This window comes from Aquarana catesbeiana, linkage group LG01 (genome assembly GCF_042186555.1).
Source record: "Aquarana catesbeiana isolate 2022-GZ linkage group LG01, ASM4218655v1, whole genome shotgun sequence".
In the NCBI taxonomy this organism is placed as follows: domain Eukaryota; kingdom Metazoa; phylum Chordata; class Amphibia; order Anura; family Ranidae; genus Aquarana; species Aquarana catesbeiana.
This window is the reverse complement of record NC_133324.1, coordinates 432,398,522-432,421,496: the sequence shown is the minus strand read 5'-3', so window position 1 is coordinate 432,421,496 and position 22,975 is coordinate 432,398,522. Positions and strand designations below refer to the sequence as shown.

The 22,975-nt window shown below is 44.8% G+C and overlaps 2 protein-coding genes across 2 annotated transcripts in view; one reads left to right on the top strand and one right to left on the bottom strand.

Annotated features, from left to right (window-relative positions):
- Window positions 1-2,686, bottom strand: part of PLAA (phospholipase A2 activating protein) — a 37,076-nt gene extending 34,390 nt beyond the window's left edge. The window contains exon 1 of the mRNA XM_073635938.1: window positions 2,451-2,686. Coding sequence (XP_073492039.1) covers window positions 2,451-2,599 — 149 coding nt within the window. The 5' untranslated portion in view covers window positions 2,600-2,686. The remainder of the gene's footprint in view (window positions 1-2,450) is intronic.
- An 8,472-nt stretch (window positions 2,687-11,158) lies between these two features.
- The window catches only part of IFT74 (intraflagellar transport 74), a 188,517-nt gene continuing 176,700 nt past the window's right edge, over window positions 11,159-22,975 (top strand). The window contains exons 1-3 of the mRNA XM_073635941.1: window positions 11,159-11,281; window positions 17,398-17,531; window positions 21,270-21,405. Of these exons, the coding sequence (XP_073492042.1) occupies window positions 17,409-17,531; window positions 21,270-21,405 (259 nt within the window). The 5' untranslated portion in view covers window positions 11,159-11,281; window positions 17,398-17,408. The remainder of the gene's footprint in view (window positions 11,282-17,397; window positions 17,532-21,269; window positions 21,406-22,975) is intronic.

The window sequence follows — 22,975 nt, the reverse complement described above, 5'->3', positions numbered from 1 at the left end:
CGTCCAAAGGCATTTTCAAAACACAAACACACGGTCAAGAGAGCAAATGATATTGCCATCATGTAATCACTGATTTTTGAACAACAAATTGATTTTATTATTGAATTATTTTGGTCTCCATTTTTCTTCATTTATTTTTTTTCAGGGAACAGTCCCAGAAAAACAAAAATGGGTATATAAAAATGGATGGCCTATCTTGATAGTTATATGTTTCTTGTGTGTACTGTTACTATGCTCCTTATTTTAGACATGATGATCGGTAGACATGAACGTTTATCTTATAGGTTAAAGTATTTGTTAACCCAAACAAAACTAAACACAGATACAGATCCTGGTCCCTTAAAGCAGATTAAACAGCACAGTGCTCGTGCTGTGTAATCTGCCCCCCGCTAAACTTTAAAAAAACTTCAGTTAACCTGTCACTTCCTGTATGCCCTCTCTGCGCTGACCACAGAAATCAGAGCTGCTGAGCCCTAACCACCGTGGTCAGAGTACGTCCCTGCATCATACACCGCTGTCCCCACTGCTCTCTTCTCTCCCCCCTGACCCCCCCCCCTCCTTCCTGCCTGTCATCTCCCATTCTGTGTCTGTCTTTGCTCACACCCATGCGATCCAATTCATGTCCAAACTGTCAGTTCGCAGTGCGATATGCAAGCTGAAATGGGGGTGTCATTAAAGCAGAGTTCTGCTAAAAAAAAATAAATAAATAAAAGTCAGCAGCTATATATACTGCAGCTGCTGACTTTTATTAATCGGACACTTACCTGTCCCAGGGTCCCGCGATGTGGGGGAACGAAGCCCCGTCCCGATCTCCCCCTCCTCTCTGCGGCACCGACATTGTAAGTGTGGGCGCTCGGCTGTGGCTTCACAGCTGGGCACCCACTGCACATGCACATGCACGAGCCGCGACTGGTTGGGCAATCATCTGGGACCTGTGACGTGTCCCAGATGATTGCTGAGAGGGAGAGGTGAACTTACTTTCGGTGCCGTGGTGCGCCAGGAGCTGGGACCCTCTGAAAAGAGGGTACCTGCTCCCCCCCCAAAAAAAAAGACATGCCAAATGTGGCATGTCAGGGGGTCACCTCCCTTAAAGCAGAAGTTCCATTTTTGGGTAGAACTCCGCTTTAACAATGTATTGACACTCCTGGCAGTTTCCATATGGCAGCATGAACTGCTGTGCGAGTCGGGTGCAATGCGGGAACCCGCAGTGGATTTTCAGGGTTCCCACATTGCACAAGTGTGAACCGAACCTAAAGCACCCCCCATTCCTCTGTGCTTACATGCAGAAGCAAACACATATGTAAGTCACGTGCGCGTATCTAGACGGTGTTCGCACCACACATGTGAGATATTGCCACGAACGTTAAAGCAAGAACAATAATTCTAGTGCTGAACCTCCCCTGTAACTCTAAACAGGTAACCTGTGAAGGCGTTTAAAGCGTTGCCGATGTAGAAAAAAAAAATTGCAAAATAAATAATATAAAATATTTGTTGGGTTCTAAGTCATTTTCTAGAAAAAAAAAATACCGATTTAAACTTGTAAACAATGAGTGACAGAAAAAGCCTGGTTGGCAAGTGGTTAAAGCGGAGTTTCACACAAAAATGGAATTTACGCTTTTGGAATCCCCCCCCCCCTCCGGTGTCACATTTGGCATCTTTCAGGGGGAGGGGGGTGCAGATACCTGTCTAATCCAGGTATTTGCACCCACTTCCGGGCATAGACCCCCGGGGGGGGGGGAGGTCTACGCCACTTCCCGTCCCGCCCCGCTGTCTGCTGGGAGACACACGGGTCCCAGAGACAACAGGGACCATTCGGATTGCACAGTGTGACTTGCGCATGCGCAGAAGGGACCAGGAAGTGAAGCTGCAAGACTTCACTTCCTGATTCCCTTATCAAAGATGGCAGCGGCAGCATCCGAGGACCAAGGGAGAGATCGGCTTCGGGTGCCGACATCGCGGGCGCCCTGGACAGGTAAGTGTCCTTATTTTAAAGGTCATCAGCTGCAATATTTGTATCTGCTGACTTTAAAAAAAAAAAAAAGAAAAAAAATTGGCGGACCTCCGCTTTAAAATATCGACACCCACAGCAGTGCGTTTTGAATGTGGTGCAGGAAACACACACAGAAGAACGTAGGTTTCTTGCACCGCATTTCGGTGTAAAAGGGACCTTCTAAAAAGGGAAAGGGTGATGGGTTTTTACCTATTTATTTTTTAATATTTGGTGTATTTTCCCTTTATATAGAGCAAAATAAAATCCCGGTGGTTGATAAATATCTCCATAAAGAAAGCTCTAGCACAAAACCATAGGACTTTCCTTTGGGTCCGGTGCTGGAGGGAGTAGCTGTCAATCACAGAGGGGTGACAGCAGGCTGGTAGTGAAGAGGTTAAACACTGAGGTAGATAAGAACGGCTGGCAGCCCAGCTCACTTACAGTCCCCCCTCTCACTCACCTGTCCGGCACCCAGAGGCGGGCACTCCTGTCACGTGACACGGAGACGAAGCCCTCACCTGGGGGCAGCGGGCACTGAGTCACCCCCCGAACGTCCAGCTCATGTCCGGCCAGAGAGCAGCGGAGCCGGTAACAGCCGGCCTCAGCCATGACACAGCAGCCGCTTTACAATGTGACGGAAATGATGCGGCGGAACGCAAAACCCGGGGCACCATCGGAAGTGACGGCATAGAGGGGGAGAGTCTTGCCCTCCCCCGCACGGAAAGGAGCGCCGCTCAGGGCTGTCCCAGACTGCTCCATGTCATTGCAGGAAGTGCATGCTTCTTCCCTAGCTCCTTCTCATCCAGTACAGCCCAGAGCAGGGCCTTTCCTCCACTTGTTCTAGGCACATCTTTAACCACTTAGGCCCTGGAAGGATTTGCCCCCTTAATGACCAGGCCACTTTTTGCGTTACTTTAACTGACAATTGCACGGTCGTGCGACGTTGTACCCAAACAAAGTTGATGTCCCCGTCCCCCCCCCAAATAGAGTTTTCTTTTGGTGGTATTTGATCACCTCTGCGGTTTTTATTTTTTTGTGGAATAAATGTGTAGCGCTAAAAGTATGTCTTGATCGTGGTCACCTGATATTGGTGATAATCAGGAGACAAATGCGATCAGTGAATACGGTGATCTATCACTGGTATGCAATAAAATTACGTATAATTAAAAATAGTGTACATATAGATGCAGGTGATGAAACCATATGCGATACAAATATCGCAAATTAACTCATACCTCCTAACTTTTTGAGATGGCAATGAGGGACACCTATCAGCAAAAGTATGCAGGCATAGGACACACCCCTTGCCATGCCCACTCGAAGGAGAATTGTACAAAAAAACAAGATGGGTTAAACCCACAAGTGCTTTTTTTACCACTACTATTCCTTTATACTGGCTTTTGGAATTTACAAATGCAGCAATTCAGAAATCAGATGAAAGGTTTAGCACTGGGAAACACTGAAAGTGCATTTAATATACATGTATATAGATCAGACCAAAATGAGGGACAAATGAGGAGGACAGAGGGATATTGCTCCAAATCGGGGACAGTTGGGAACTACGTTAACATGTCAAAAGTATGTACACACTAAAAAAGTGCAAAAGGGAAAAAATGAAGATGGATAAATGATCATATACTAACATATAGGTGTCCTTTTATGAAACAGTGAAATCTATTCACTGCTTCGTTCTCTGGCATTCACAGTGAAGATCTTTCTCCTCTGTGTGCCAGTTTATGAAGCGGAGTAGATCGCTTCACCTTCAGAGGAGTGAAGAGATCTACAAACGCTTCCAACAGTGGAGAACGGCCCCTGATACTGGAATCTCGTGAGACTTTACGAGATTACAGCACCAGAAATACAGAGATGTCAGTTTATTAAGCAGTGATAAATTATCAACACTCAATACACTGACAGACGGTGTGGTTAATGTTAAAAAAATAAGGAGTCCCCCTACATTTTATTTATATATATATGTATATATATATATATATATATACACACACACACACACACACACACACATTATATATATATATATATATATATATATATATATATATATATATATATACACACACATAAATATGACAAGGGGACATGGTTACAGTGTTGGGGGGTCTGAACAAGGTAGAAGGAAGTTAAAAATCTTCCTCCTTCCCCCTCAGATCCCCCGAGATTCTCTCTTCACTCCCCAATTCTCCACCTCTGAGCTGGTGAATCGGGGAGTGTGAATTCTTACACGGCTCACCAGTGAAGCGCTGAGATCCCAGCTTAATAAACTGGCCGTTACTGTGTCATTCAATGAGGATTCTCCATGTGCAGAGATCATCGGGGGAGAACATGTTCAAACACTTCTCCCCCCATTATCTCTCTTTCATAAACTGTTTATGGACTGTGATCAGTGGCGATCCTTGGGATCACCGCTGATCACTGCTTCATAAACGGACACCATAATCAATATCCACGCTGTGTGCAAAATGTGATACAGTGTAATGACGTGAACAAGTGATGTACAAATGAATGTATCCTAAATATAAACCATGCAGGCGTACATTTAAAATTAGGTGTTCATAACACAAACAATGATGCATACAAAGGAAAAACAGTAAAGGTAAAAATCAACAGTGCCAATACACCAAAAACAAATAAAACTGACACAACATACAAGAGATGGCACAACAGACATTCAAAATAGTCTTCTAGGGGTGATGTCTATGCTTCATGTAGATGTCTAATGATCTTAGAAAAAAATCAAAAAACGATCAGCCCTTATGACAACACCCGGGATTGTGCCTCCACCTTCTGGGAATAGGGGGATTCGGTACTCTTACCCTGAGTAGTGGATCCACATGCCAGCGGCGGTGAATCAAATAGACGTGGATGCAGTAGGCATGAATGGAACTCCAAAGATGGGGTACTCCAACTCCTTCTTTGGTGTCCAATAGGAATCCAGGATACGACTCACCAGCCATGATCCTTGTTGGTGCATTTAGCAGCCTAAGATGTGGGACTGCGTGCTGGGAGAGGCTGAACCCAAACGGACTCTGACGTAGTCGGCAGGTAAGCGCTTATCCTGAGTGTAACGGTCTGTAGGTGTTGATCTTTTGTCCTCAAAGATCAACACCTACAGACCGTTACACTCAGGATAAGCGCAGGGAAGGGGTTAACACTAGGGGGCGATCAAGGAGTTAAAGGTGAAGTCCAGCCTGAGCTTTTTAGGCTGAGCTTCTATGGGTTAGAGGAGTGAAATTCGTTCTGCACTCCTGTGACCCATTTTCAGCGGAGAGCGGTCTGAAGTCCACTTTCTGCTGACGTCACTGCAATCAGTCGAGGCAGCGCGTCATCCCGACTCTGGAAGTCTGGATCCGCCAGCTGCCTGAACTCTCAGTGAGCCGCTGAGACAGCCACTCCCCGCCCCTCCACAGCTCAGTGCTCCAATGAGCGTGGAGGAGCAGAGCAGGAGAGATGCTGCCTGACAGGCAGCAACTCTCCGCTCGGGGAGGTAAGAGAACCGAGCCATCGGCGATGTTTGGTGGCTCGGTTCTCAGTGTTGAGGTGCCAGGGGACAGATGCAGCATTGGTCTGATGCTGCATCCACCTAGGTGAGTATTAATCTGCAAAAAGAAAACATACTTCTCTTTTAAGTGTTCCCTGGGAGGTGTTTCTAACTGTGGGGGCAGTGTACTGACTGAAAGTACAGAGATCGCTGTTCCTAATCACTAGGAGCAGACAATCACTCTCTACTCCCCTGTCAGAACGAGGATCTGTTGGTTTACATTGACAGATCCCCATTCTGTCTCTCTGGAGCGATCGCGGGGTGGCCGGTGGACATCGCGGCCTCCGGCCAGGCGCATTGGCTCCGGCGATGCTGGTCTGCTATAGCCTTTAAAGGGACCACCGTACCAGTACCGTGATTCGTGCAGCCGAGCCAACCTCCCGCAGTATAACTGCGGCGGCTAATCAGGAAGTGGTTAACCACTTACTGTCCGGCACAATTCTGACAATTCTAACATAGACATTGAAATCAGAATTTTTTTTTGCTAGAAAATGACTTAGAACTCCCAATCATTATTATTTTTTGAAAGAAGAGTCCCTGGAGAATAAAATGATGGTCAGTGCAATTTTTTATGTCACACGATATTTGCGCAGCCATTTATCAAATACAAACTTTCATGAAAAAATACGGTTAACCACTTGAGCTCCGGAGGGTTTTACCCTCTTCATAACCAGGGCATTTGTTTTTTTTTTTGCTATTCAACACTGTGCTACTTTAACCGGCGTTGTCATGCAATACTGTACCCAAATGAAATGTATATCATTTTCTTCACACAAATAGAGCTTTCATTTGGTGTTATTTGATCACCTCTGTGGTTTTTATTTTTATTATTATATAAATTAAAAAAGACCAACAACATTGAAAAAAAACCCAGATATTTTCTGTTATAAAACAAATCCAATAAAATCTATTTTTTTCATAAATTTAGGCCGATATGTATTCTGCTATATGTCTTTGGTGAAAAAAAAAAAAATCCCAACAATGGTATATTGATTGGTGTGTGTGAAAGGTATAGCATCTACAAACTATGGTATTTATACAGGTATGACACTATAATGGTAATGGCGGTGATCAGCAATTTATAGTGGGACTGTGATACAGTGGCAGGCAATCTTGTGCTAACAGACACTATTTGGGAGGGTCACTAACTGATACACTAACGTTGTGAGTGACACTAATACAGTTATCAGATATAATATTGTACACTAACACTATAATAATGACACTGGCTGGGAAAGGGTTAACATCTAGGGGAAATCAGGGTGTTGACTGTGAGCCTAACAATTTGTAATATGTGCTGGTTTTACTTACAGATCTGGCAGTTTTTTCTCCTCTTCTCAGGGAGAAGAACCAGCCAGATCTCTGCTCTGTGTTTATTAGGGTTTGTAAACACAGGACCCTGTTCCACGATTGGCTCCAGCCAATCGGCAGGTCCATGGCCAGAATCATTGGCTAGGACATGCTGACAAAACTGCGCTGTACCCAGTGACAGCAGTGGGCGCGCACATGCATGCCCCGAACTTGCTGTCATAACTGATCACATGTGCAGCATCATGGCAGTTGCAGATCAGAGACCAAGATGGCAGCTTCCTTGGCTGAAAATGATAGGAGGGTTTAGTTCCACTTTAAAGGAGAAGTCAAGGCTAGAACTAACTATACTTTAAAGGACTCCCACCCCCCTTCTAAATCTTATACTAACTGCCCTGTAAAAGGAAGATGCTTATGCTTACCTATTCTCAGAATGATCCAGTCACGTGATCTCCAGAGAAGCAGACTTTAGAGAATGGAGAGAGCACCAACAGCTGGGATGCCTGGGAGATGCCATTGGCTTACTATGGGGCATCCATTGTCAGCTGTCCCCCCTCTACCCTGAAGCCGCCACTGTGAAGATCATGTGACCAGACTAGAGTGCCCTGAGAATAATTAAGTATAAGCATCCTTCTCTTACAGGGTAGTTAGCATGGTATGAAGAAGAGGAGGTTTCAAGTGGTAGTAAACTCTTTTTCTTAAATTTGTACCTACAGGTAAGCTCATAATAAAGCGTACCTGTAGGTAAAATGAATATCTCCTAAACGTGCACCATTTAGGACAGGGCTCTTCAAACTAAGGCCCTCCATTTGCTGCAGAACTACATGGCATTGTAAAACTCTGACATTCACAGACATGACTAGCCATGATGGGAATTGGAGTTCCTGAACAACTTGAGGGCCGTAGTTTGGAGACCCCTGGTTTAGGAGATATTCTAGCGCGGTGTTTTCTCACACTCCAGTCCTCATGGCGCCCTACCAGGTCATGTTTTCAGGATTCCCCTCAGATGAAACAGCTGTGGTAATTACTAAGGCAGTAAAAATGATCAAATCACCTGTGCAAAATATTGGGCAGCCTGAAAACATGACCTGTTGGGGCGCCTTGAGGACTGGAGTTGAGAAACACTGATCTAGCGAGCAACAGCCGGGAGCGATGTAATCGTGGCTCAGCCAATCAGACAGCAGGAGTCCCCAAACCCAGAAGGAAGACCAGGGGAAGATGGAAGCCTCTGCAGCGGTGACAGCTACCGCTGGAGGACTTCCTTTTAAGGCAAGTCTTTCATAAGGTGCTTGTATGCAATGCATACTAGCTCATTATAAAATTACTTTGCCGGTGGAAACTTGTTTTTTTTTTTTTCCTCTTACCTAACCGGTTTCACCTCAGTTATCTCTAGCCTGGACATCTTAGAGTGACCCTATCACAGAAGCAGACATATCAAGTCTCCCGCGACTTGCGGGAGTCTCCCACATTTGACTGCGGGCTCCCTGACACCTGCTTGTGCCAGGCAATCTCCTGGCTGAGCCTGTCACTCAGAGGGATCTTGCTGGATCGAGAGAGGCGCCACGGCTTTCCCCTGCGCACTCCGGTATCTCCCTCACTCCCCGCGATGTTCGGGGAGGGAGGAGGAGTAAGAATTGTGTTGTGAGGCAGACAGCTCCATCCGGAGTGCCATAGCCCAGTGCACGGCACCCGCATGTCTTCTGGGAACCGGAACTGCAATTGTCGGTGCCAGCTGCCTATCAAAACAATTACACTCTTCAGACCGACGGAGCCTAGGCTCCTCCTCCACACTGACAGTACATCCACATCAGGAGGAGGAGCCTAGGAGGAGGAGGAACATCCGTGTGGAGAGCATGCTAAACTGAGGTCTGTGACTGTAGGGAGGGGACATATATGGGGGGCTACATTAGGGGGATTGCACAGGCGGGGATACATTAGGGGGATTGCACAGGCGGGGATACATTAGGGGGATTGCACGGGGGGAGGTTACATTAGGGGGATTGCACAGGGGGGAGGTTACATTAGGGGGATTGCACAGGGGGGAGGTTACATTAGGGGGATTGCACGGGGGGATACATTAGGGGGATTGCACGGGGGGGTTACATTAGTGGGATTGCACAGGGGGGGTTACATTAGTGGGATTGCACAGGGGGCGTTACATTAGGGGGATTGCACAGGGGGGATACAGTAGGGGGATTGCACGGGGGGGTTACATTAGGGGGATTGAACAGGGGGGATACAGTAGGGGGATTGCACGGGGGGGTTACATTAGGGGGATTGCACAGGGGGGATACAGTAGGGGGATTGCACGGGGGGGTTACATTAGGGGGATTGAACAGGGGGGATACATTAGGGGGATTGCACAGGGGGGTTACATATCTTGTGCTATGTCTGCAGTCTCTGACCATCCCCTGTATCATGTCTGCAGTCTCTGACCATCTCCTGTGTCATGTCTGCAGTCTCTGACCATCTCCTGTGTCATGTCTGCATTCTCTGACCACCCCCTGTATCATGTCTGCAGTCTCTGACCATCTCTTGTATGATAGCTGCAGTCTCTGACCATCTCTTGTATCACGTCTGCAGTCTCTGACCATCCCCTGTATCATGTCAGCAGTCTCTGACCATCTCTTGTATCATGTCTGCAGTCTCTGACCATCTCCTGTGTCATGTCTGCATTCTCTGACCACCCCCTGTATCATGTCTGCAGTCTCTGACCATCTCTTGTATGATAGCTGCAGTCTATGACCATCTCTTGTATCATGTCAGCAGTCTCTGACCATCTCTTGTATCATGTCTGCAGTCTCTGACTATCTCCTGTATCATGTCTGCAGTCTCTGACCATCTCTTGTATGATAGCTGCAGTCTCTGACCCTCTCTTGTATCATGTCAGCAGTCTCTGACCATCTCTTGTATCACATCTGCAGTCTCTGACCATTTCTTGTATCACGTCTGCAGTCTCTGACCATCCCCTGTATCATGTCTGCAGTCTATGACCATCTCTTGTATGATATCTGCAGTCCCTGACCATCTCTTGTATCATGTCTGCAGTCTCTGACCATCTCTTGTATCATGTCAGCAGTCTCTGACCATCTCCTGTACCATGTCTGCAGTCTCTAATCATCTCTTGTATCATGTCTGCCGTCTCTGACCATCTCCTGTATCATGTCTGCAGTCTCTGACTATCTTCTGTATCATGTCCTCATTCTCTGACCATCTCCTGTAGGCTGCACGTGAGTGACATTATACACACACACAGAAAATGTTCGCACATATACTAACGTGTCGGGGGGGGGGGGGGGGTCGCGTTGCGTCACCTCCCTGAAATGAGTTTTTGCAGGTTGGGATGTCTGCAGAAGTTTGAGAAGAACAACCATGTAAGCCAAGAGAAGAAATACTTGCCTATTTTGGTGGGTGGTGAGGTTAATCCTGGTTGTCTTCATCAGCTTCCTGACACTTCTGGTTGAGATTGGATAGCATGTCCCTTATTTCAATCAGTGGTTCCTTCCAATGTCACCTGTGCCCTGTAGTGAAGTATGGCTTGGTGGAAGAAACCACTGAGTGCAGCTGGGGAACAGACTATCCAACATACCCAGAAGTACCAGGCAGCTCATAAAGAGGGTAAGAATTGACCTCACCGCCCACCAGATAGGTAAGTACTCCTCCTCTAGGTTGTTCTTCTAGGGCATACCTCCCAACATTTTGAGATGGGAATGAGGGACACCTACTACCAAATGTATGTAGGCATAGGACACGCCCCCTGCCACACCCCCTTAAAGGAGAATTAACCAAAAAAAAAGGTTAATTAAATCCACAAGGACTTTTTTTTAATCACTATTCCTTTATATTGGCTTTTAAAATGTACAAATACAGTAATTTAGAAATCGGATGACAGGCTTAGCACTGGGAAACACTTTTTGATAAATAAAAGGCACATTTTATATATATATATATATATATATATATATATATATATATATATATATATATATATATATATATATATATATATATATATATATAGATCAGACCAAAATGAGGGACAAATGAGGAGGAAAGAGGGACAGAGGGACATTGCTCCAAATCAGGGACAGTTGGGAGCTATGTTCTAGGGTCACTTGTGGTGGAAGGATTGGGTGATCCATAGAGGAAGCAAGCACTGACTATAACTCTTTGACCACCTTGTAATCAGAACTAAGTACAAGTCCATCTACAGAACGTAACCCCCTGTCACCCCTCACTCTACGTCTGTCTTCTCACGCACGGCAATCCTGCCCTCATTACGTCATCTAACGTGCACTAACATTGCCAGTGCTGTGTGGCCGCTCGCGAGAACTTAGCGCTCCACGGATTGGGTAAACGAACCCACGTGGCTCCAGTTGCTAAGAAACCGTGAGGCCGCAGAAAGCGGAGGAGACTGGAGAGATGTGAGTGTTTGCTGTGTGTGTGCCGTTCTTCTCTCTCCTATAGTGTGATCCATAGACATCATTTAGTGTGTGACGACAGAAGCGGGGATACATGTCTAAATACCGGACTGGTGACAGTGAGGATCAGCTCACCAAGCAGTGTGCTATTGTAGGATATGCTGGGACTCTTAGTTCTACAGTAGATTTACATACACAGGTTATGTGCTGCTTCATGGAACACGTGATTAAGAATGTAAACAATCTTTACTTCTCCTGATCACGTGTCATCTTTAAAAACCAACTGCCTTCCTTATTAACGCTTTTTATTTCCATACAAGTCTATGAGAGTGTGGAATCCGTTTGAAGGCGATCAGAGGGAGGTCAGCTGCAGGTGAAATGCACCTGTCGTATCTGAGTGATCTCATAAGCCCAGGGTCAAAGGGCTCACTCGGGCATCAGTCCAGGACCGTTCACCACTCGGATCGGTAATTCTGCAGTGGGGACAGACAGTTGTCACCATTGGCTGCAGTTCTGAAACCTGTGCAAATCAATGACAGGCTCCATGTAACCACTGAATCCAGGCCAATTCTGGCACTTCGCTCCTATATGTCATCATTTTTTTTTTCTAGAAAATTACTCAGAACCCCCAAACGTTATTTTTTTTTTTTTTTTTATAGCAGAGACCCTAGGGCAGTGATGGTGAACCTTGGCACCTCAGATGTTTTGGAACTACATTTCCAATGATGCTCAAACTACACCGCAGAGTGCATGAGCGTCATTGGAAATGTGGTTCCGGAACATCTGGGGTGCCAAGGTTCGCCATCACTGTCCTAAGGAATAAAATGGCGGTTGTTGCAACATTTTATGTCACGCAGTATTTGCGCAGTGATTTTTCAAACGTGTTTCATGAATTGAAAAAAACAAAACAGTTAGCCCAATTTTTCTATATAATGTGAAAGATGATTTTATGCCAAGTAAGGAGATACCTAACATGTCACTCTTTAAAATTGCACACGCTCGTGGTATGGCGCCAAACTTTGGTACTTAAAAATCTCCATAGGCGATGCTTTAAATTTTTTTTTTTTTTTTTTTTTTTTTTTTACAGGTTACCTGTTTAGAGTTACAGAGGAGGTCTAGTGCTAGAATTATTGCTCTCGCTCTAACGTTCGCTTCGACACCTCGCGTCTGGTTTGAACACCATTTATATATGTGGGCCCAACTTACATATGTGTTCACTTCTGTGTGCAAGCGCGGGGACACTTTAAAAATATTTTTTTATTTATTGTCTATTTTATTTGAATTTTTTTTATTTTTACACTTTCCCTTTTAAAATGTTTTTTTTTTTATCACTTTCATTCCTATTACAAGGAATGTAAACATCCCTTGTAATAGGAATGGTGCGTGACAGGTCTTCTATATGGAGAGATGTGAGGTCTATAAGACCCCACATCTCTCCTCCAGACAGGAAAGAATGTCGTGCCCTGGCCTCCGAAGGTCATAGAGATTGCCGGGGACCATCTGGTCCCCGGCAATCTCTATTCTCAACTTCTGGCTCCTGTGGATTCCTTCTCCAGCTCACTGATCACACAGGCGAGCCAGTAGAAGCACCAGAGGGCAGCAGGAGGCAGGGGACGTCCCCTCCTGTCGCCTGCAAGAACGATCAAGCAGCTGAACTGCCTCTTTGATTGTTCTTACGGTGCAGGGAATCGCCGGCTGAAAAAGATGATATCTGGATGATGCCTGTAGCTGAAGGCATCATTCAGATATCCCCACTCAAAGCCCAGGACATATGACGTACCTTGGGCGACAAATCAATGACAGGCTCCACAGCTGTCTACATGTAATCATGTATGGAGCACTTATTTGTGGTTCGGGCTCAGATAGCGAGCAATTGTGCTGCAAATTTGAAAATGGACTTGCTAAGCTATTGCTAGACTTGCCAGGCTTCACAGGTTTGTTGCACAATTGCAGCAAGTCTGCATTGCATGACTCCAGATCAACTTTCTTTGCAAACATTCTGCAAGTCTTCTGCAAGTTCTGGTTCAGTTATGTTGTGCAATAGTCATCCCACCACAGGGGTCACTGTGGCTGAAATTTCATGCTGTAGACTAGCAGAGCTCTTGCTGTAGACCAGGGATCCTCAAACTATGGCCCTCCAGCTGTTGCGGAACTACACATCCCATGAGGCTTTGTAAAACTCTGACATTCACAGACATGGCAAGCCATGATAGGAGTTGTAGTTCTTGAACAACTGGAGGGCCATAGTTTGAAGACCCTTGCTGTAGACTCACTACTGCAACTTTGCTCTTGCTAGAAACTTGCCACGCAAATTTGCTACAAATTGGAAAAAATGTCAACAAGAACTTGTGCTTCAAGTGCTTTGCAAGTATACGATAGAGTTGGGCTCAGGTGTGTTCAAAAATCCCACATGCCCGATCCCTCCAGGAAGCCGACACTGCACAGCGCTAATCACAGTTAGTGAGACATTTCCCTGTCTGCAGCTACACAGATCGGGACATGTCTCACTGCCTGTGATTAGCGCTGTGAAGTGTTAGCTTCCTGGTGGGATCGAGCATGTGGGATTTTCAAACAAGCCCGAGCCCATCTCTGTTGCACAACTTGCCAGTGAAAATGTGCAGCAAGTTAACAGACTTACAATTATACACTGCCACAAATATGTGGCAAGTTATCCTTGCTATCTGAGGGGGCCGGACCTAGGGGGTGCTGGGATGAGCTTTCATTGGTGACGACCCCAGGACCAGCGACATTAATATCAGTAAAGAATGGCTGGGGGTAGTGCACAACTTCAGCAGTGCTAAGTTGGCATGACTGCACAGTGCCCTTCCCCTATCCACAGCACCACATCCTTTGTTTCCATGGCACAAGGGGGGCGTACCAGGATGTAAGGCATCATTTGTTGCTATTTGTGAAGGGAGGACTATGTTGTGATGGGGGAACTCTACTGTGATGGGGACTTCAATAGGAAGGGCATGACTGATTTGAAGAAGATGATTTTAATTGGAGGGGGGGGAGTGCAGTTATGTAAAGGGGGCTAAATCTGATGTGAAGGGGTAACACTGATGTATTAGGGGAACTCCCCCACATGGTGCCAAGGAATGGGTGACATCATCATCCACTGCTGATGCCAATGTCCTTCTGCCCAATATATACAATTAGGGACTGGGGTGTCTCGTGATTTTGCATACTTTTAAAATGTGCCATGACACAAAAAAAAAAAAAAAAAATTTGAGAAATGCTGGCTTATTACATGTGCTTTTCATTGTAGCCACATAGAGATGTAGGGAACTAGAAGAGGATAAAATGATAGTATGTTGACATTCTGCCCCCCCTGACTTTTTTTTGTACTTCAACACCAAATCAGACAGGCTAGATCTGGCCCTGCTGCTGTTAGGGACACATGAGCGGATCTTGATCCAAACTATCTGCATACAGGGCTGCTCTTCTCTCCCTAACACATCAGCCTGTCATTGATTAATACAGGCTTCTTAAATGCAAACACCCAGCTGTAACCATCGCAGAAGGACGCTGATCTTGACAGTCTACAGTCCTTAACAGCTTTGTGAATGAGCCCACAGATGACTGTGGCATGTTCATTTTATTATGATTAGTGGGAATCTGATCATCTGTTTTATTTAACCACTTCAGTACAGGTCATTTTCACCCCCTTCCTGCCCAGACCAATTTTTAGTTTTCAGCGCTGTCGCACTTTGAATGACAATTGCGTGGTCGTGCTACACTGTATACACAAACAAAATTGACGTCCTTTTTTCCCCACAAATAGAGCTTTTTTTTTGGTGGTATTTGATCACCTCTGCATTTTTTATTTTTTGCACTATAAACAAAATAAGAGCGACAATTTTGAAAAAAAAAAAAAAAAACACAATATTTTTTACTTTTTGCTATAATAAATATCCCAATTTAAAAAAAAAAAAAAATCGCAATAAGCGTATATTGATTGGTTTTGCGCAAAAGTTATAGCGTCTACAAAATAGGGGATAGATTTATGGCATTTTTTTTTTTTTTTTTTTTTTACTAGTAATGGCGGTGATCTGCAATTTTTTTTTTTTCGTGACTACGACATTATGGCGGACACTTCGGACACTTTTGATATTATTTTGGGACCATTCACATTTATACAGCGATCAGTTCTATAAAATTGCACTGATTACTGTGTAAATGTGACAGGCAGGGAAGGGGTTAACACTAGTTAGTGATCGAGGGGTTAACTGTGTTTGCTAGGGAGTGTTTCTAACTGTAGGGGGAGGGGACTCACAAGGGGAGGAGACCGATCGGTGTTCCCCTGTACTGGGAACACACTATCGCGCGCCCCCTAGACGGCCGGGAGGCCCAGGACGTCATATGACGTCCACCCAGGATGGGAGATCCCATCTGTGGGCGTCATATTACTATGGGCGAGTATTGAAGTGATTAAAGGCCAAGGAAAATCCTAATATATTAAAAAAGGAGAGAACAAAAATCACTCTCCCAAGGCAGTCAAATAACATTTATCATTTGATGTTTTGATTGACGCAAAGCTAGCAATTGTCACCAAACACCTTACAATCCAATCAGATGATATTTTTAGAATTACCTTTAGATTTACCAAATCTTTGTAATCTGAGGACTAGGGATGAGATCAGGTGATCAGGTGACATGAGTCCAAACCCGCCTGTGCTATCCCCTCGGGAAGCTGTCACTGCAGACAGCCAATCATAAGCAACTGAGGCATTCTCAGCTGCATGTATATTCGCCCCTTGTATACTTGCAGCTGCAGGGCAGACAATGCCTTGGCTACTTATGATTGGCTGTCTGCAGGGATAGCCCAGGCAGGTTCAGACTCCAAACAACACAACACAATCTCCTGCGCTCAGGAGCTTAGTCTATGAGTAGGTGGTGTAGCCAACCTTTCGGATAAACTATGGAATGTCAAAGGTCTTGCTGCCCTCCTCAGAACAATGGGTATCATGAGAAATGAAACATATAGAAAGAAAAGGAGGGCGCACCGACCTTGTGCATTACCAAAGATAAAATTTATTAAAAAATGTAACAACAAGAGTAATACTCAAACGAACGTTATAAAAAGGCTTATCAGTGCCCCAGCAAGTGGAACCGTGTCTCTAGACACCTGCAACCTGGACCGGGTGTTAGAAGGAACCAGATGGTTCAGTCTCCAAACACACTCAAGCCCATCCTTAATCAGGACCTACTGAATCTATCCAATTAGGCAGGCCCCTGTACTACATAGTTGTTAGTAGATGTTAGACCAGCTTCACACTGGGGCGGTCTTCAGGCGCTTTAGCGCTGGAAATAGCCTCTGCTAAGTGCCTGAAAACCGCCTCCCATTCATTGCAGTGTGTCTTTTCACACTCGGGTGGTGCGCTTGCGGGACGTTCCGAAAAGTCCTGCAAGCAGCATCTTTGGGGCGGGTAAAGAGTGATGTATTTAGCGCTCCCAAGACGCCCTGCCCATTGGAATGAATGGGCAGCGCTTGAAAAGCGCTTTTGAAAGAGCCACAAAACTGGACTTTTTACCCTTTTTTGGGGGGTAAAAAGCACCCTGCTAGTGGCCGAAAAGTGCCACTAATACGAGTAGCGTAAAAGCGCTGATTAAACATTGCTAAAGTGCCGCTAAAACGAGCAGCACTTTAGCGCTAACAGCTGGCGCTTTCAGTGTGAGAGCAGCCAAGGAGATTCATGTTCAATCAGATTGTAACATGAACGGTGAGCTTAAGGAGGAGTTTGACTGAAGTTTGTTGTAGTTATTTGCACTTCTTTATTAAATAGGGTTTCCACAGGCATGACTGTTCTGAACTATTCAGGCAATGATCTATTGTCTGTTGGTGTCCTCCATACCTACTGACTGGCTCTTCATGTCAGGTGTGGGGGGAGGGTAATCTTACAAATAGGCAGATTTTAAAACCCGTTATATGCTATATTAGAATATGCCTTCATAGGTAACTCTACCTTTTAAAGTTGATGAGCTGCTAAACTAGAACCCACTACATTTGGGCTTATACAGGAATCAGAATAGTCAGTATTCCTCATAACTTTACTGACATGAAACTCACTGTATTATATTAGCCATTATTTTTATGTTTTCTTTATTTTTCCTTTTAGCATCACTAAACATGGCGAGCAGTCAACGGCCACCATCAGCTCGTCCCATGTCAAGGGGAGGTATTGGCTCTATTCCAAACAGACCTCCAACTGGAATGAGAGCCCCACCCACAGCAAGCAGGCTTTCAACTGCTGTAAGTACTCCCTATGACTCTCCATATGAAAATACTCTAGGGTACTCTGGTATCAATTCTGTTGTGAAAAGCTGAAGAAACATCAGTACTGTACCGATACCGGAATGTTGGCCCAGAAACTGTATGTTCTCATCTGCACCCTAAACGTTCCTGTAGCCTTCGGAAGCCTTTTTTGGTTGGGGAGCCTGTAAAGATTACATTTATTGTCTCCTTTTTATTTGATAGTTCTTCAAGGTACATAAAACATGGAGCAGGTATAGGGAATAAAAGCATTGTACATATATTACTGATCATCACTGCTGTCTGTGTCTTCTTACTTCTTGTCCATGAAATAAAAATCTCTCCAAAGTAGGGTTAAAGTAGAAGTATAGGCAAAACATTTTTTCTTTCATTTTGGATAGAGCAAGGGAGGGTTATAACACCTGTCAGATTTTTCTTTAAATCTGTGTCCTGTCGCAAAGATTTCCCCTTACGTCCTGGCTCATAGCCAAACAGGAAGTGAGAGTAAATCCTTGAAAATTAAAGTGGTGTAAACCCTCTCATATATGAGGTGAAGTAACTGGTCTCAGGTGATACACAGAGATTAAACAAATCCTCCTACATAAGATTTACTGTTTATCTGCAATCTTCTCTTCCATACGTCCCTTCAAAAGTGCAGAATTTAGATAAAATCCTTCTTTATCTGTCAGGAGCACAGAGGAGGAGGCGGAGAGCTGCAGTTAGAGCAATTGTACACTGTGTGAGAGCTGATTGGAGGAAAGGGATTAGACACAGGGCACAGGAACAAAGGAATGATGCAGACAGAGCTGTGTCTTCTGAATAGGGATGAGCTCAGTTGTGTTCGGCTCGTAGTCCCAACCCACCTGAGCAATTGTGCCAGGAAGCCGTCACTGCACACCGCCAATCATAGGCAGCATGTGTATGTGCAGCTGCGGGCCAGAAAATGCCTCACTGCCTATGATTGGCGGTGTGCAGTGAGGGCTTCCTGGCGTGATTGCTCAGGTGGGTTGAGACTACAATCCGAACACACCTAAGCCCATCCCTAGTTCTGAATAGACAAGCTGTGTGCTGAGCTCTCCTCCCCGCCACAAATTTATCTCATGTATCGGGAAAACTTCTCAAAAGTAACACATGCTGATAACAGAGGAACAAAGCACCAGAGAGAAATGACACTTAGAGCTTTGTAGAGAGATAAGTAAACACTACAGATATACTGTATGTGCTTTGTTCAGATTTCATGACTAAAGCCTCGTACACACGATCAGATTGTTGGCCAACAGAGCGTCAGACTTTTATCCAAAGGGTGTGTGCCAGGAACTTGTCTTGCATACTAATGGCACACAATTGTCGGCCAACAAACACGAACGTAGTGACGTACTACGTCTAATTTCAGCTCTTGAGCGCCACCCTTTGGGCACCTTCTGCTAATGTCGTGTTTGGTGAGCACTGATTCCGAGCATACGTGTTTGTACTTTGGACTTTTGTGTGACGGACTTTGTGTACAGACGATACGAAAATCTGACAACTGACCGTTGACTGGTGAAAATTTTCTAGCCTGCCATCCAACATTTGTTGGCGGAAAGTTGGACAACGATTGTCTGATGGAGCGTACTAACGGTCGGATTTTAGGCCAACAGTCTGTCATCACACAATTCCCTGCCGAAAATTTGATCGTGTGTATGAGGCTTAAGCCCCGGTTCACACTGGGACGACTTGTCAGGCGACCTAGTCGCCTGACCCGTAGCGTCCCGTTCTGTACAATGGAACCGTTCTAATCAGAGCGACGCAAGTCGCTCCGACTTAGAAAAAGGTTCCTGTACTACTTTGGGGGTGACTTGCATAGACTTCTATACAGAAGTCGTTTTGCAAGTCGCCGTGGCAGTCGTGTGCAGGTCGCCTCGGTGAGGCGACGTGCAAGTCGTGCCGCCCCTGTGTGAACCGGGGCTAAGGGTTACAACCACTTTAAGGGAATTCCTTGGGGACCCCCAGGTTACCACAACTAATGTACCCATTAGATTTCCTCTCTTACTTTTCTGGGGACAACCCAAAATTTGGGATTTTCTTTTATTTTCACTTTAAATAATTATGGTAAACAGGACACATAGAGAGAGAGAGAATATCCTTAAAGGGGACACAGACAGCAATAAAAACTGAAAGATGTTCTATTCCATCTGCACTCGAAAAAAAAAAAATGCCTTTAGGCTTTTTCCCACCAGCTAAAATGCATGCATGCTGGTGTAGATTCTGTAGGTGTGTTTACTATGGCGTGCTGCGTGGTACTGCTTAAAAAAAAAAATGCAGAGATGCTGCATTTTTACAATCACAAATATGTGAACAGGGTGCATAGAGAACAATTAATGTAATGGCTATTGTGTTGAGTAAGTGTTAATCCACACAAATCAGCCCAGCTGAACACAGTGCGGACAAGCCCTAAAATGTTGGATTTCCTTTTAGTTTCATCTTACTAGGACATTGAGTGGATGAGTCACTCAGCAGTCAAACAGAGCTCAGTCCCCTAGATTACACTGGGAGAGCACGTCTCTCCCAGTGTAATCATCAAAGCTCAGCTGTCAGTTTTTAGAGCTGCCAACTATGTGTCAATAGCTTTAACACTGCTGTTATTTAGAGGGTTTAGCTTTTAAAGTGGGAGGGAAAACTCAGATATTTACACTAGAAGAAAGTGGCTCTCCCAATGTAATCTGCTGGGCTGTCAGTGTGACAGACCAGTCCTTTGTTCATTTTATTTTTTCTTGCATTCTTTAGATATACTTTTTCAGCACAAAAGCCAAGAGAAACAGGGGGAACAAAGAAGGCATTAAAGGAGAAGTATAGCCAAAGCTCGTTTGGCTGTACTACTTCTATGGATCACAAGAGTGCATTTCCTTCTGCACTCCTGTGACCCGTTTTCAGCAGACAGAGGTCTGACCTCCGCTGTCTGCTGATGTCACAGAGCCCATATGGTCGGGATCTGCCCACATGCCTGGACTGACACGTGGCTTAGCCTCTCAGCGAGCTGCTGAGAGCATGACCTGGCCAATTCCGCCCCTTCCACAGCCCAGCGCACCAGTAAGTACACAGGGGGAGGGGGGATAGAGCAGAGAGCCGCTGACTGACAGCCACCAGCCCTCTGCTCACAACTGTGAGAACTGAGCAATTGGCGGTGTTTGATTGCTCGGTTCTCAGTGTTAGAGCTGGCGGGGGACAGATGCAGCATCCAGCTAGGTAAGTATGATTCTGCAAAAACCCATTCCCAAACTTCTCTTTTAAAAATCAATTGATCAAATTGTACGAAATGCTCCATATAACACAGTTGGAGCCTAAAAAGTTACCATTTGTCAAAACGGGCCTAAAGGCCTCATATAAACGTACAGTCCTGAACCACTTGCCAACCGCCGCACGCCGATGTACGTCCAAAGTTTGTTGGTGGATATCGTTGTTATGGCAGCAGCTAGCTTGAAGAAAATTTTGTACTACAGAAAAATTATTTCTATCCATAATTTCAGTGTGACATTAGTATTTTTATGGATTTTGTTTGAAATTATTTTAGAAATTTTGACTCAATTTGGAGAAAATGTGTGTTCAACAACCTCCCTTTTTTTTTTTTTTTTTTTTTAATTCTATGAATGTACCATTAGTTGATATTATTACAGTCTAGTTAAATGTTGGTGTACTTAACCTGTGAGACTGAATCAGCCCTATGTTCCATCGTAGATTTTATTATTGATTTTGTTTCTGTAGATGCTGCCTGGTACTGCCAGACCTGGGACACGTGGTGGGCCACAGGGTACAAGTGGAGTACTTACAGCACAGATAAGAGTAGCAGACCGACCTGTTACTCAGCAAGGCTTGAGTGGAATGAAAACTGGGATAAAAGGTAGAAATTACTTTGTATAAACAACAAAAATGTATTAGTAGTAGCAATAATAATAATAGCACTTATAGAAATAATATTAAAAAAAATGATAATTGTTATTATTTCTACAGTCTTCTATATGTTTATAGTTCTGCTCAACAGATGGGTTAAAGCTATGACTTACATGTTCTGCATTGCTGGTGCACTGTTTGTTGCTTTTTTTTTTTAATGCTTTTCCTGGCTTTGCATTATGTCAGCAAACAGCAAAAAGAAGTGGACCTGTTGTGTGCCTACATGAGGCAGAGCCAAAAAAAAAAAAAAATTACGGTAAGTATATGAAAGCAATTTTTTTGTTTTCCTGATGGTGAGTCAAGTTTGCACACTACAGATCAGCTCCTCCCCTATATGTGCTGACATGACTCGGAGCCAGGAAATGAAAATGACAATTTTCTGTGATTATACAAATCTAACAGCAGAGGGCAACCTTTTTAACAGCAGTGATTTCAAGTGGTATTAAAGCCCTTGTTTTTTTTAAATAACAAACATGTTTTATTTACCTGCTCTGTTGCAGTGGTTTTGCACAGAGCAGCCCAGATCCTCCTCGTCTCTTACTATTAACACTTTAATAGTAAGTCCTGGGACTAATTCTTTGAACAAATGTAATATTAAGCTGTGTTATAGGAACAGAGAACACACTGTACATTAGCATAGGTAACAGAACCAAATGGAGATTCATGTTGGATTTATGCTTGCTTTCATCAGAGGAACTCCTCCAGCAATAAAACCCATGTGTGCCTGACGCAGTTCCCTTAGATCAGCATTACAAATTTGCTTTTTAATAATCAGTTTACCGTTTATGTCAGGAATATATTGATGGTAAGAATACAGCAGGGGTGCCCAACCGTTTGAAGAGCAAGGGCCACTTAAGCAACCTGGTAACCGGTCACGGGCCACAATGAGCAGACAGGGACACAGCACACTCTACTCTATGAGCCCACCAATCCTATCCGCCCAGACGGAAGGGGACGGATCCCCATCTGTTTTTTATTTTTTTTTGTTTTTTTTTTTTAAAGCGGATTGGATTGGAGGTAGGCGGTTGTAAACGATACAATACCATTTACATCTGCCACTCCATAGAGGTGAATGGAGGGTCCGATTGGGTCTGCCTGAAAAACAGGTAGACCCGATTGAACTGATTGTGTGAAAGGGGCCTAAGGCTACTTTCACACTGATGCACTGCAGTTTACTTGGGGTTAGCTGCACTTTGCCATAGAATTCTATAATATCTTGCAGGTGTGGTGGACTTTCTGAAAGCGCACCATACCTGCAGCTAATACCAGAAGTCTGGCTCAGTGCAGGTAACCCGCAGGCACACTGCACCTGCGGATCAGTTTGAAAGCAGCCCAGTGTAGCTAGTGTACCAGTGTAAAGAACAGTTATGCCTATTGCTGTTTGATTTTTTTCAAAAACTGACCTCAATCTTAACTTTTTTCTCAGGATTCCTGCAGGTATCGCTGGCTGCGGGTATGGCTGGTGGCTGCTGGTGTCCCCCAGGGTGGGAATGGCTGGCAGGTACCGCTGGCTGTCTCCC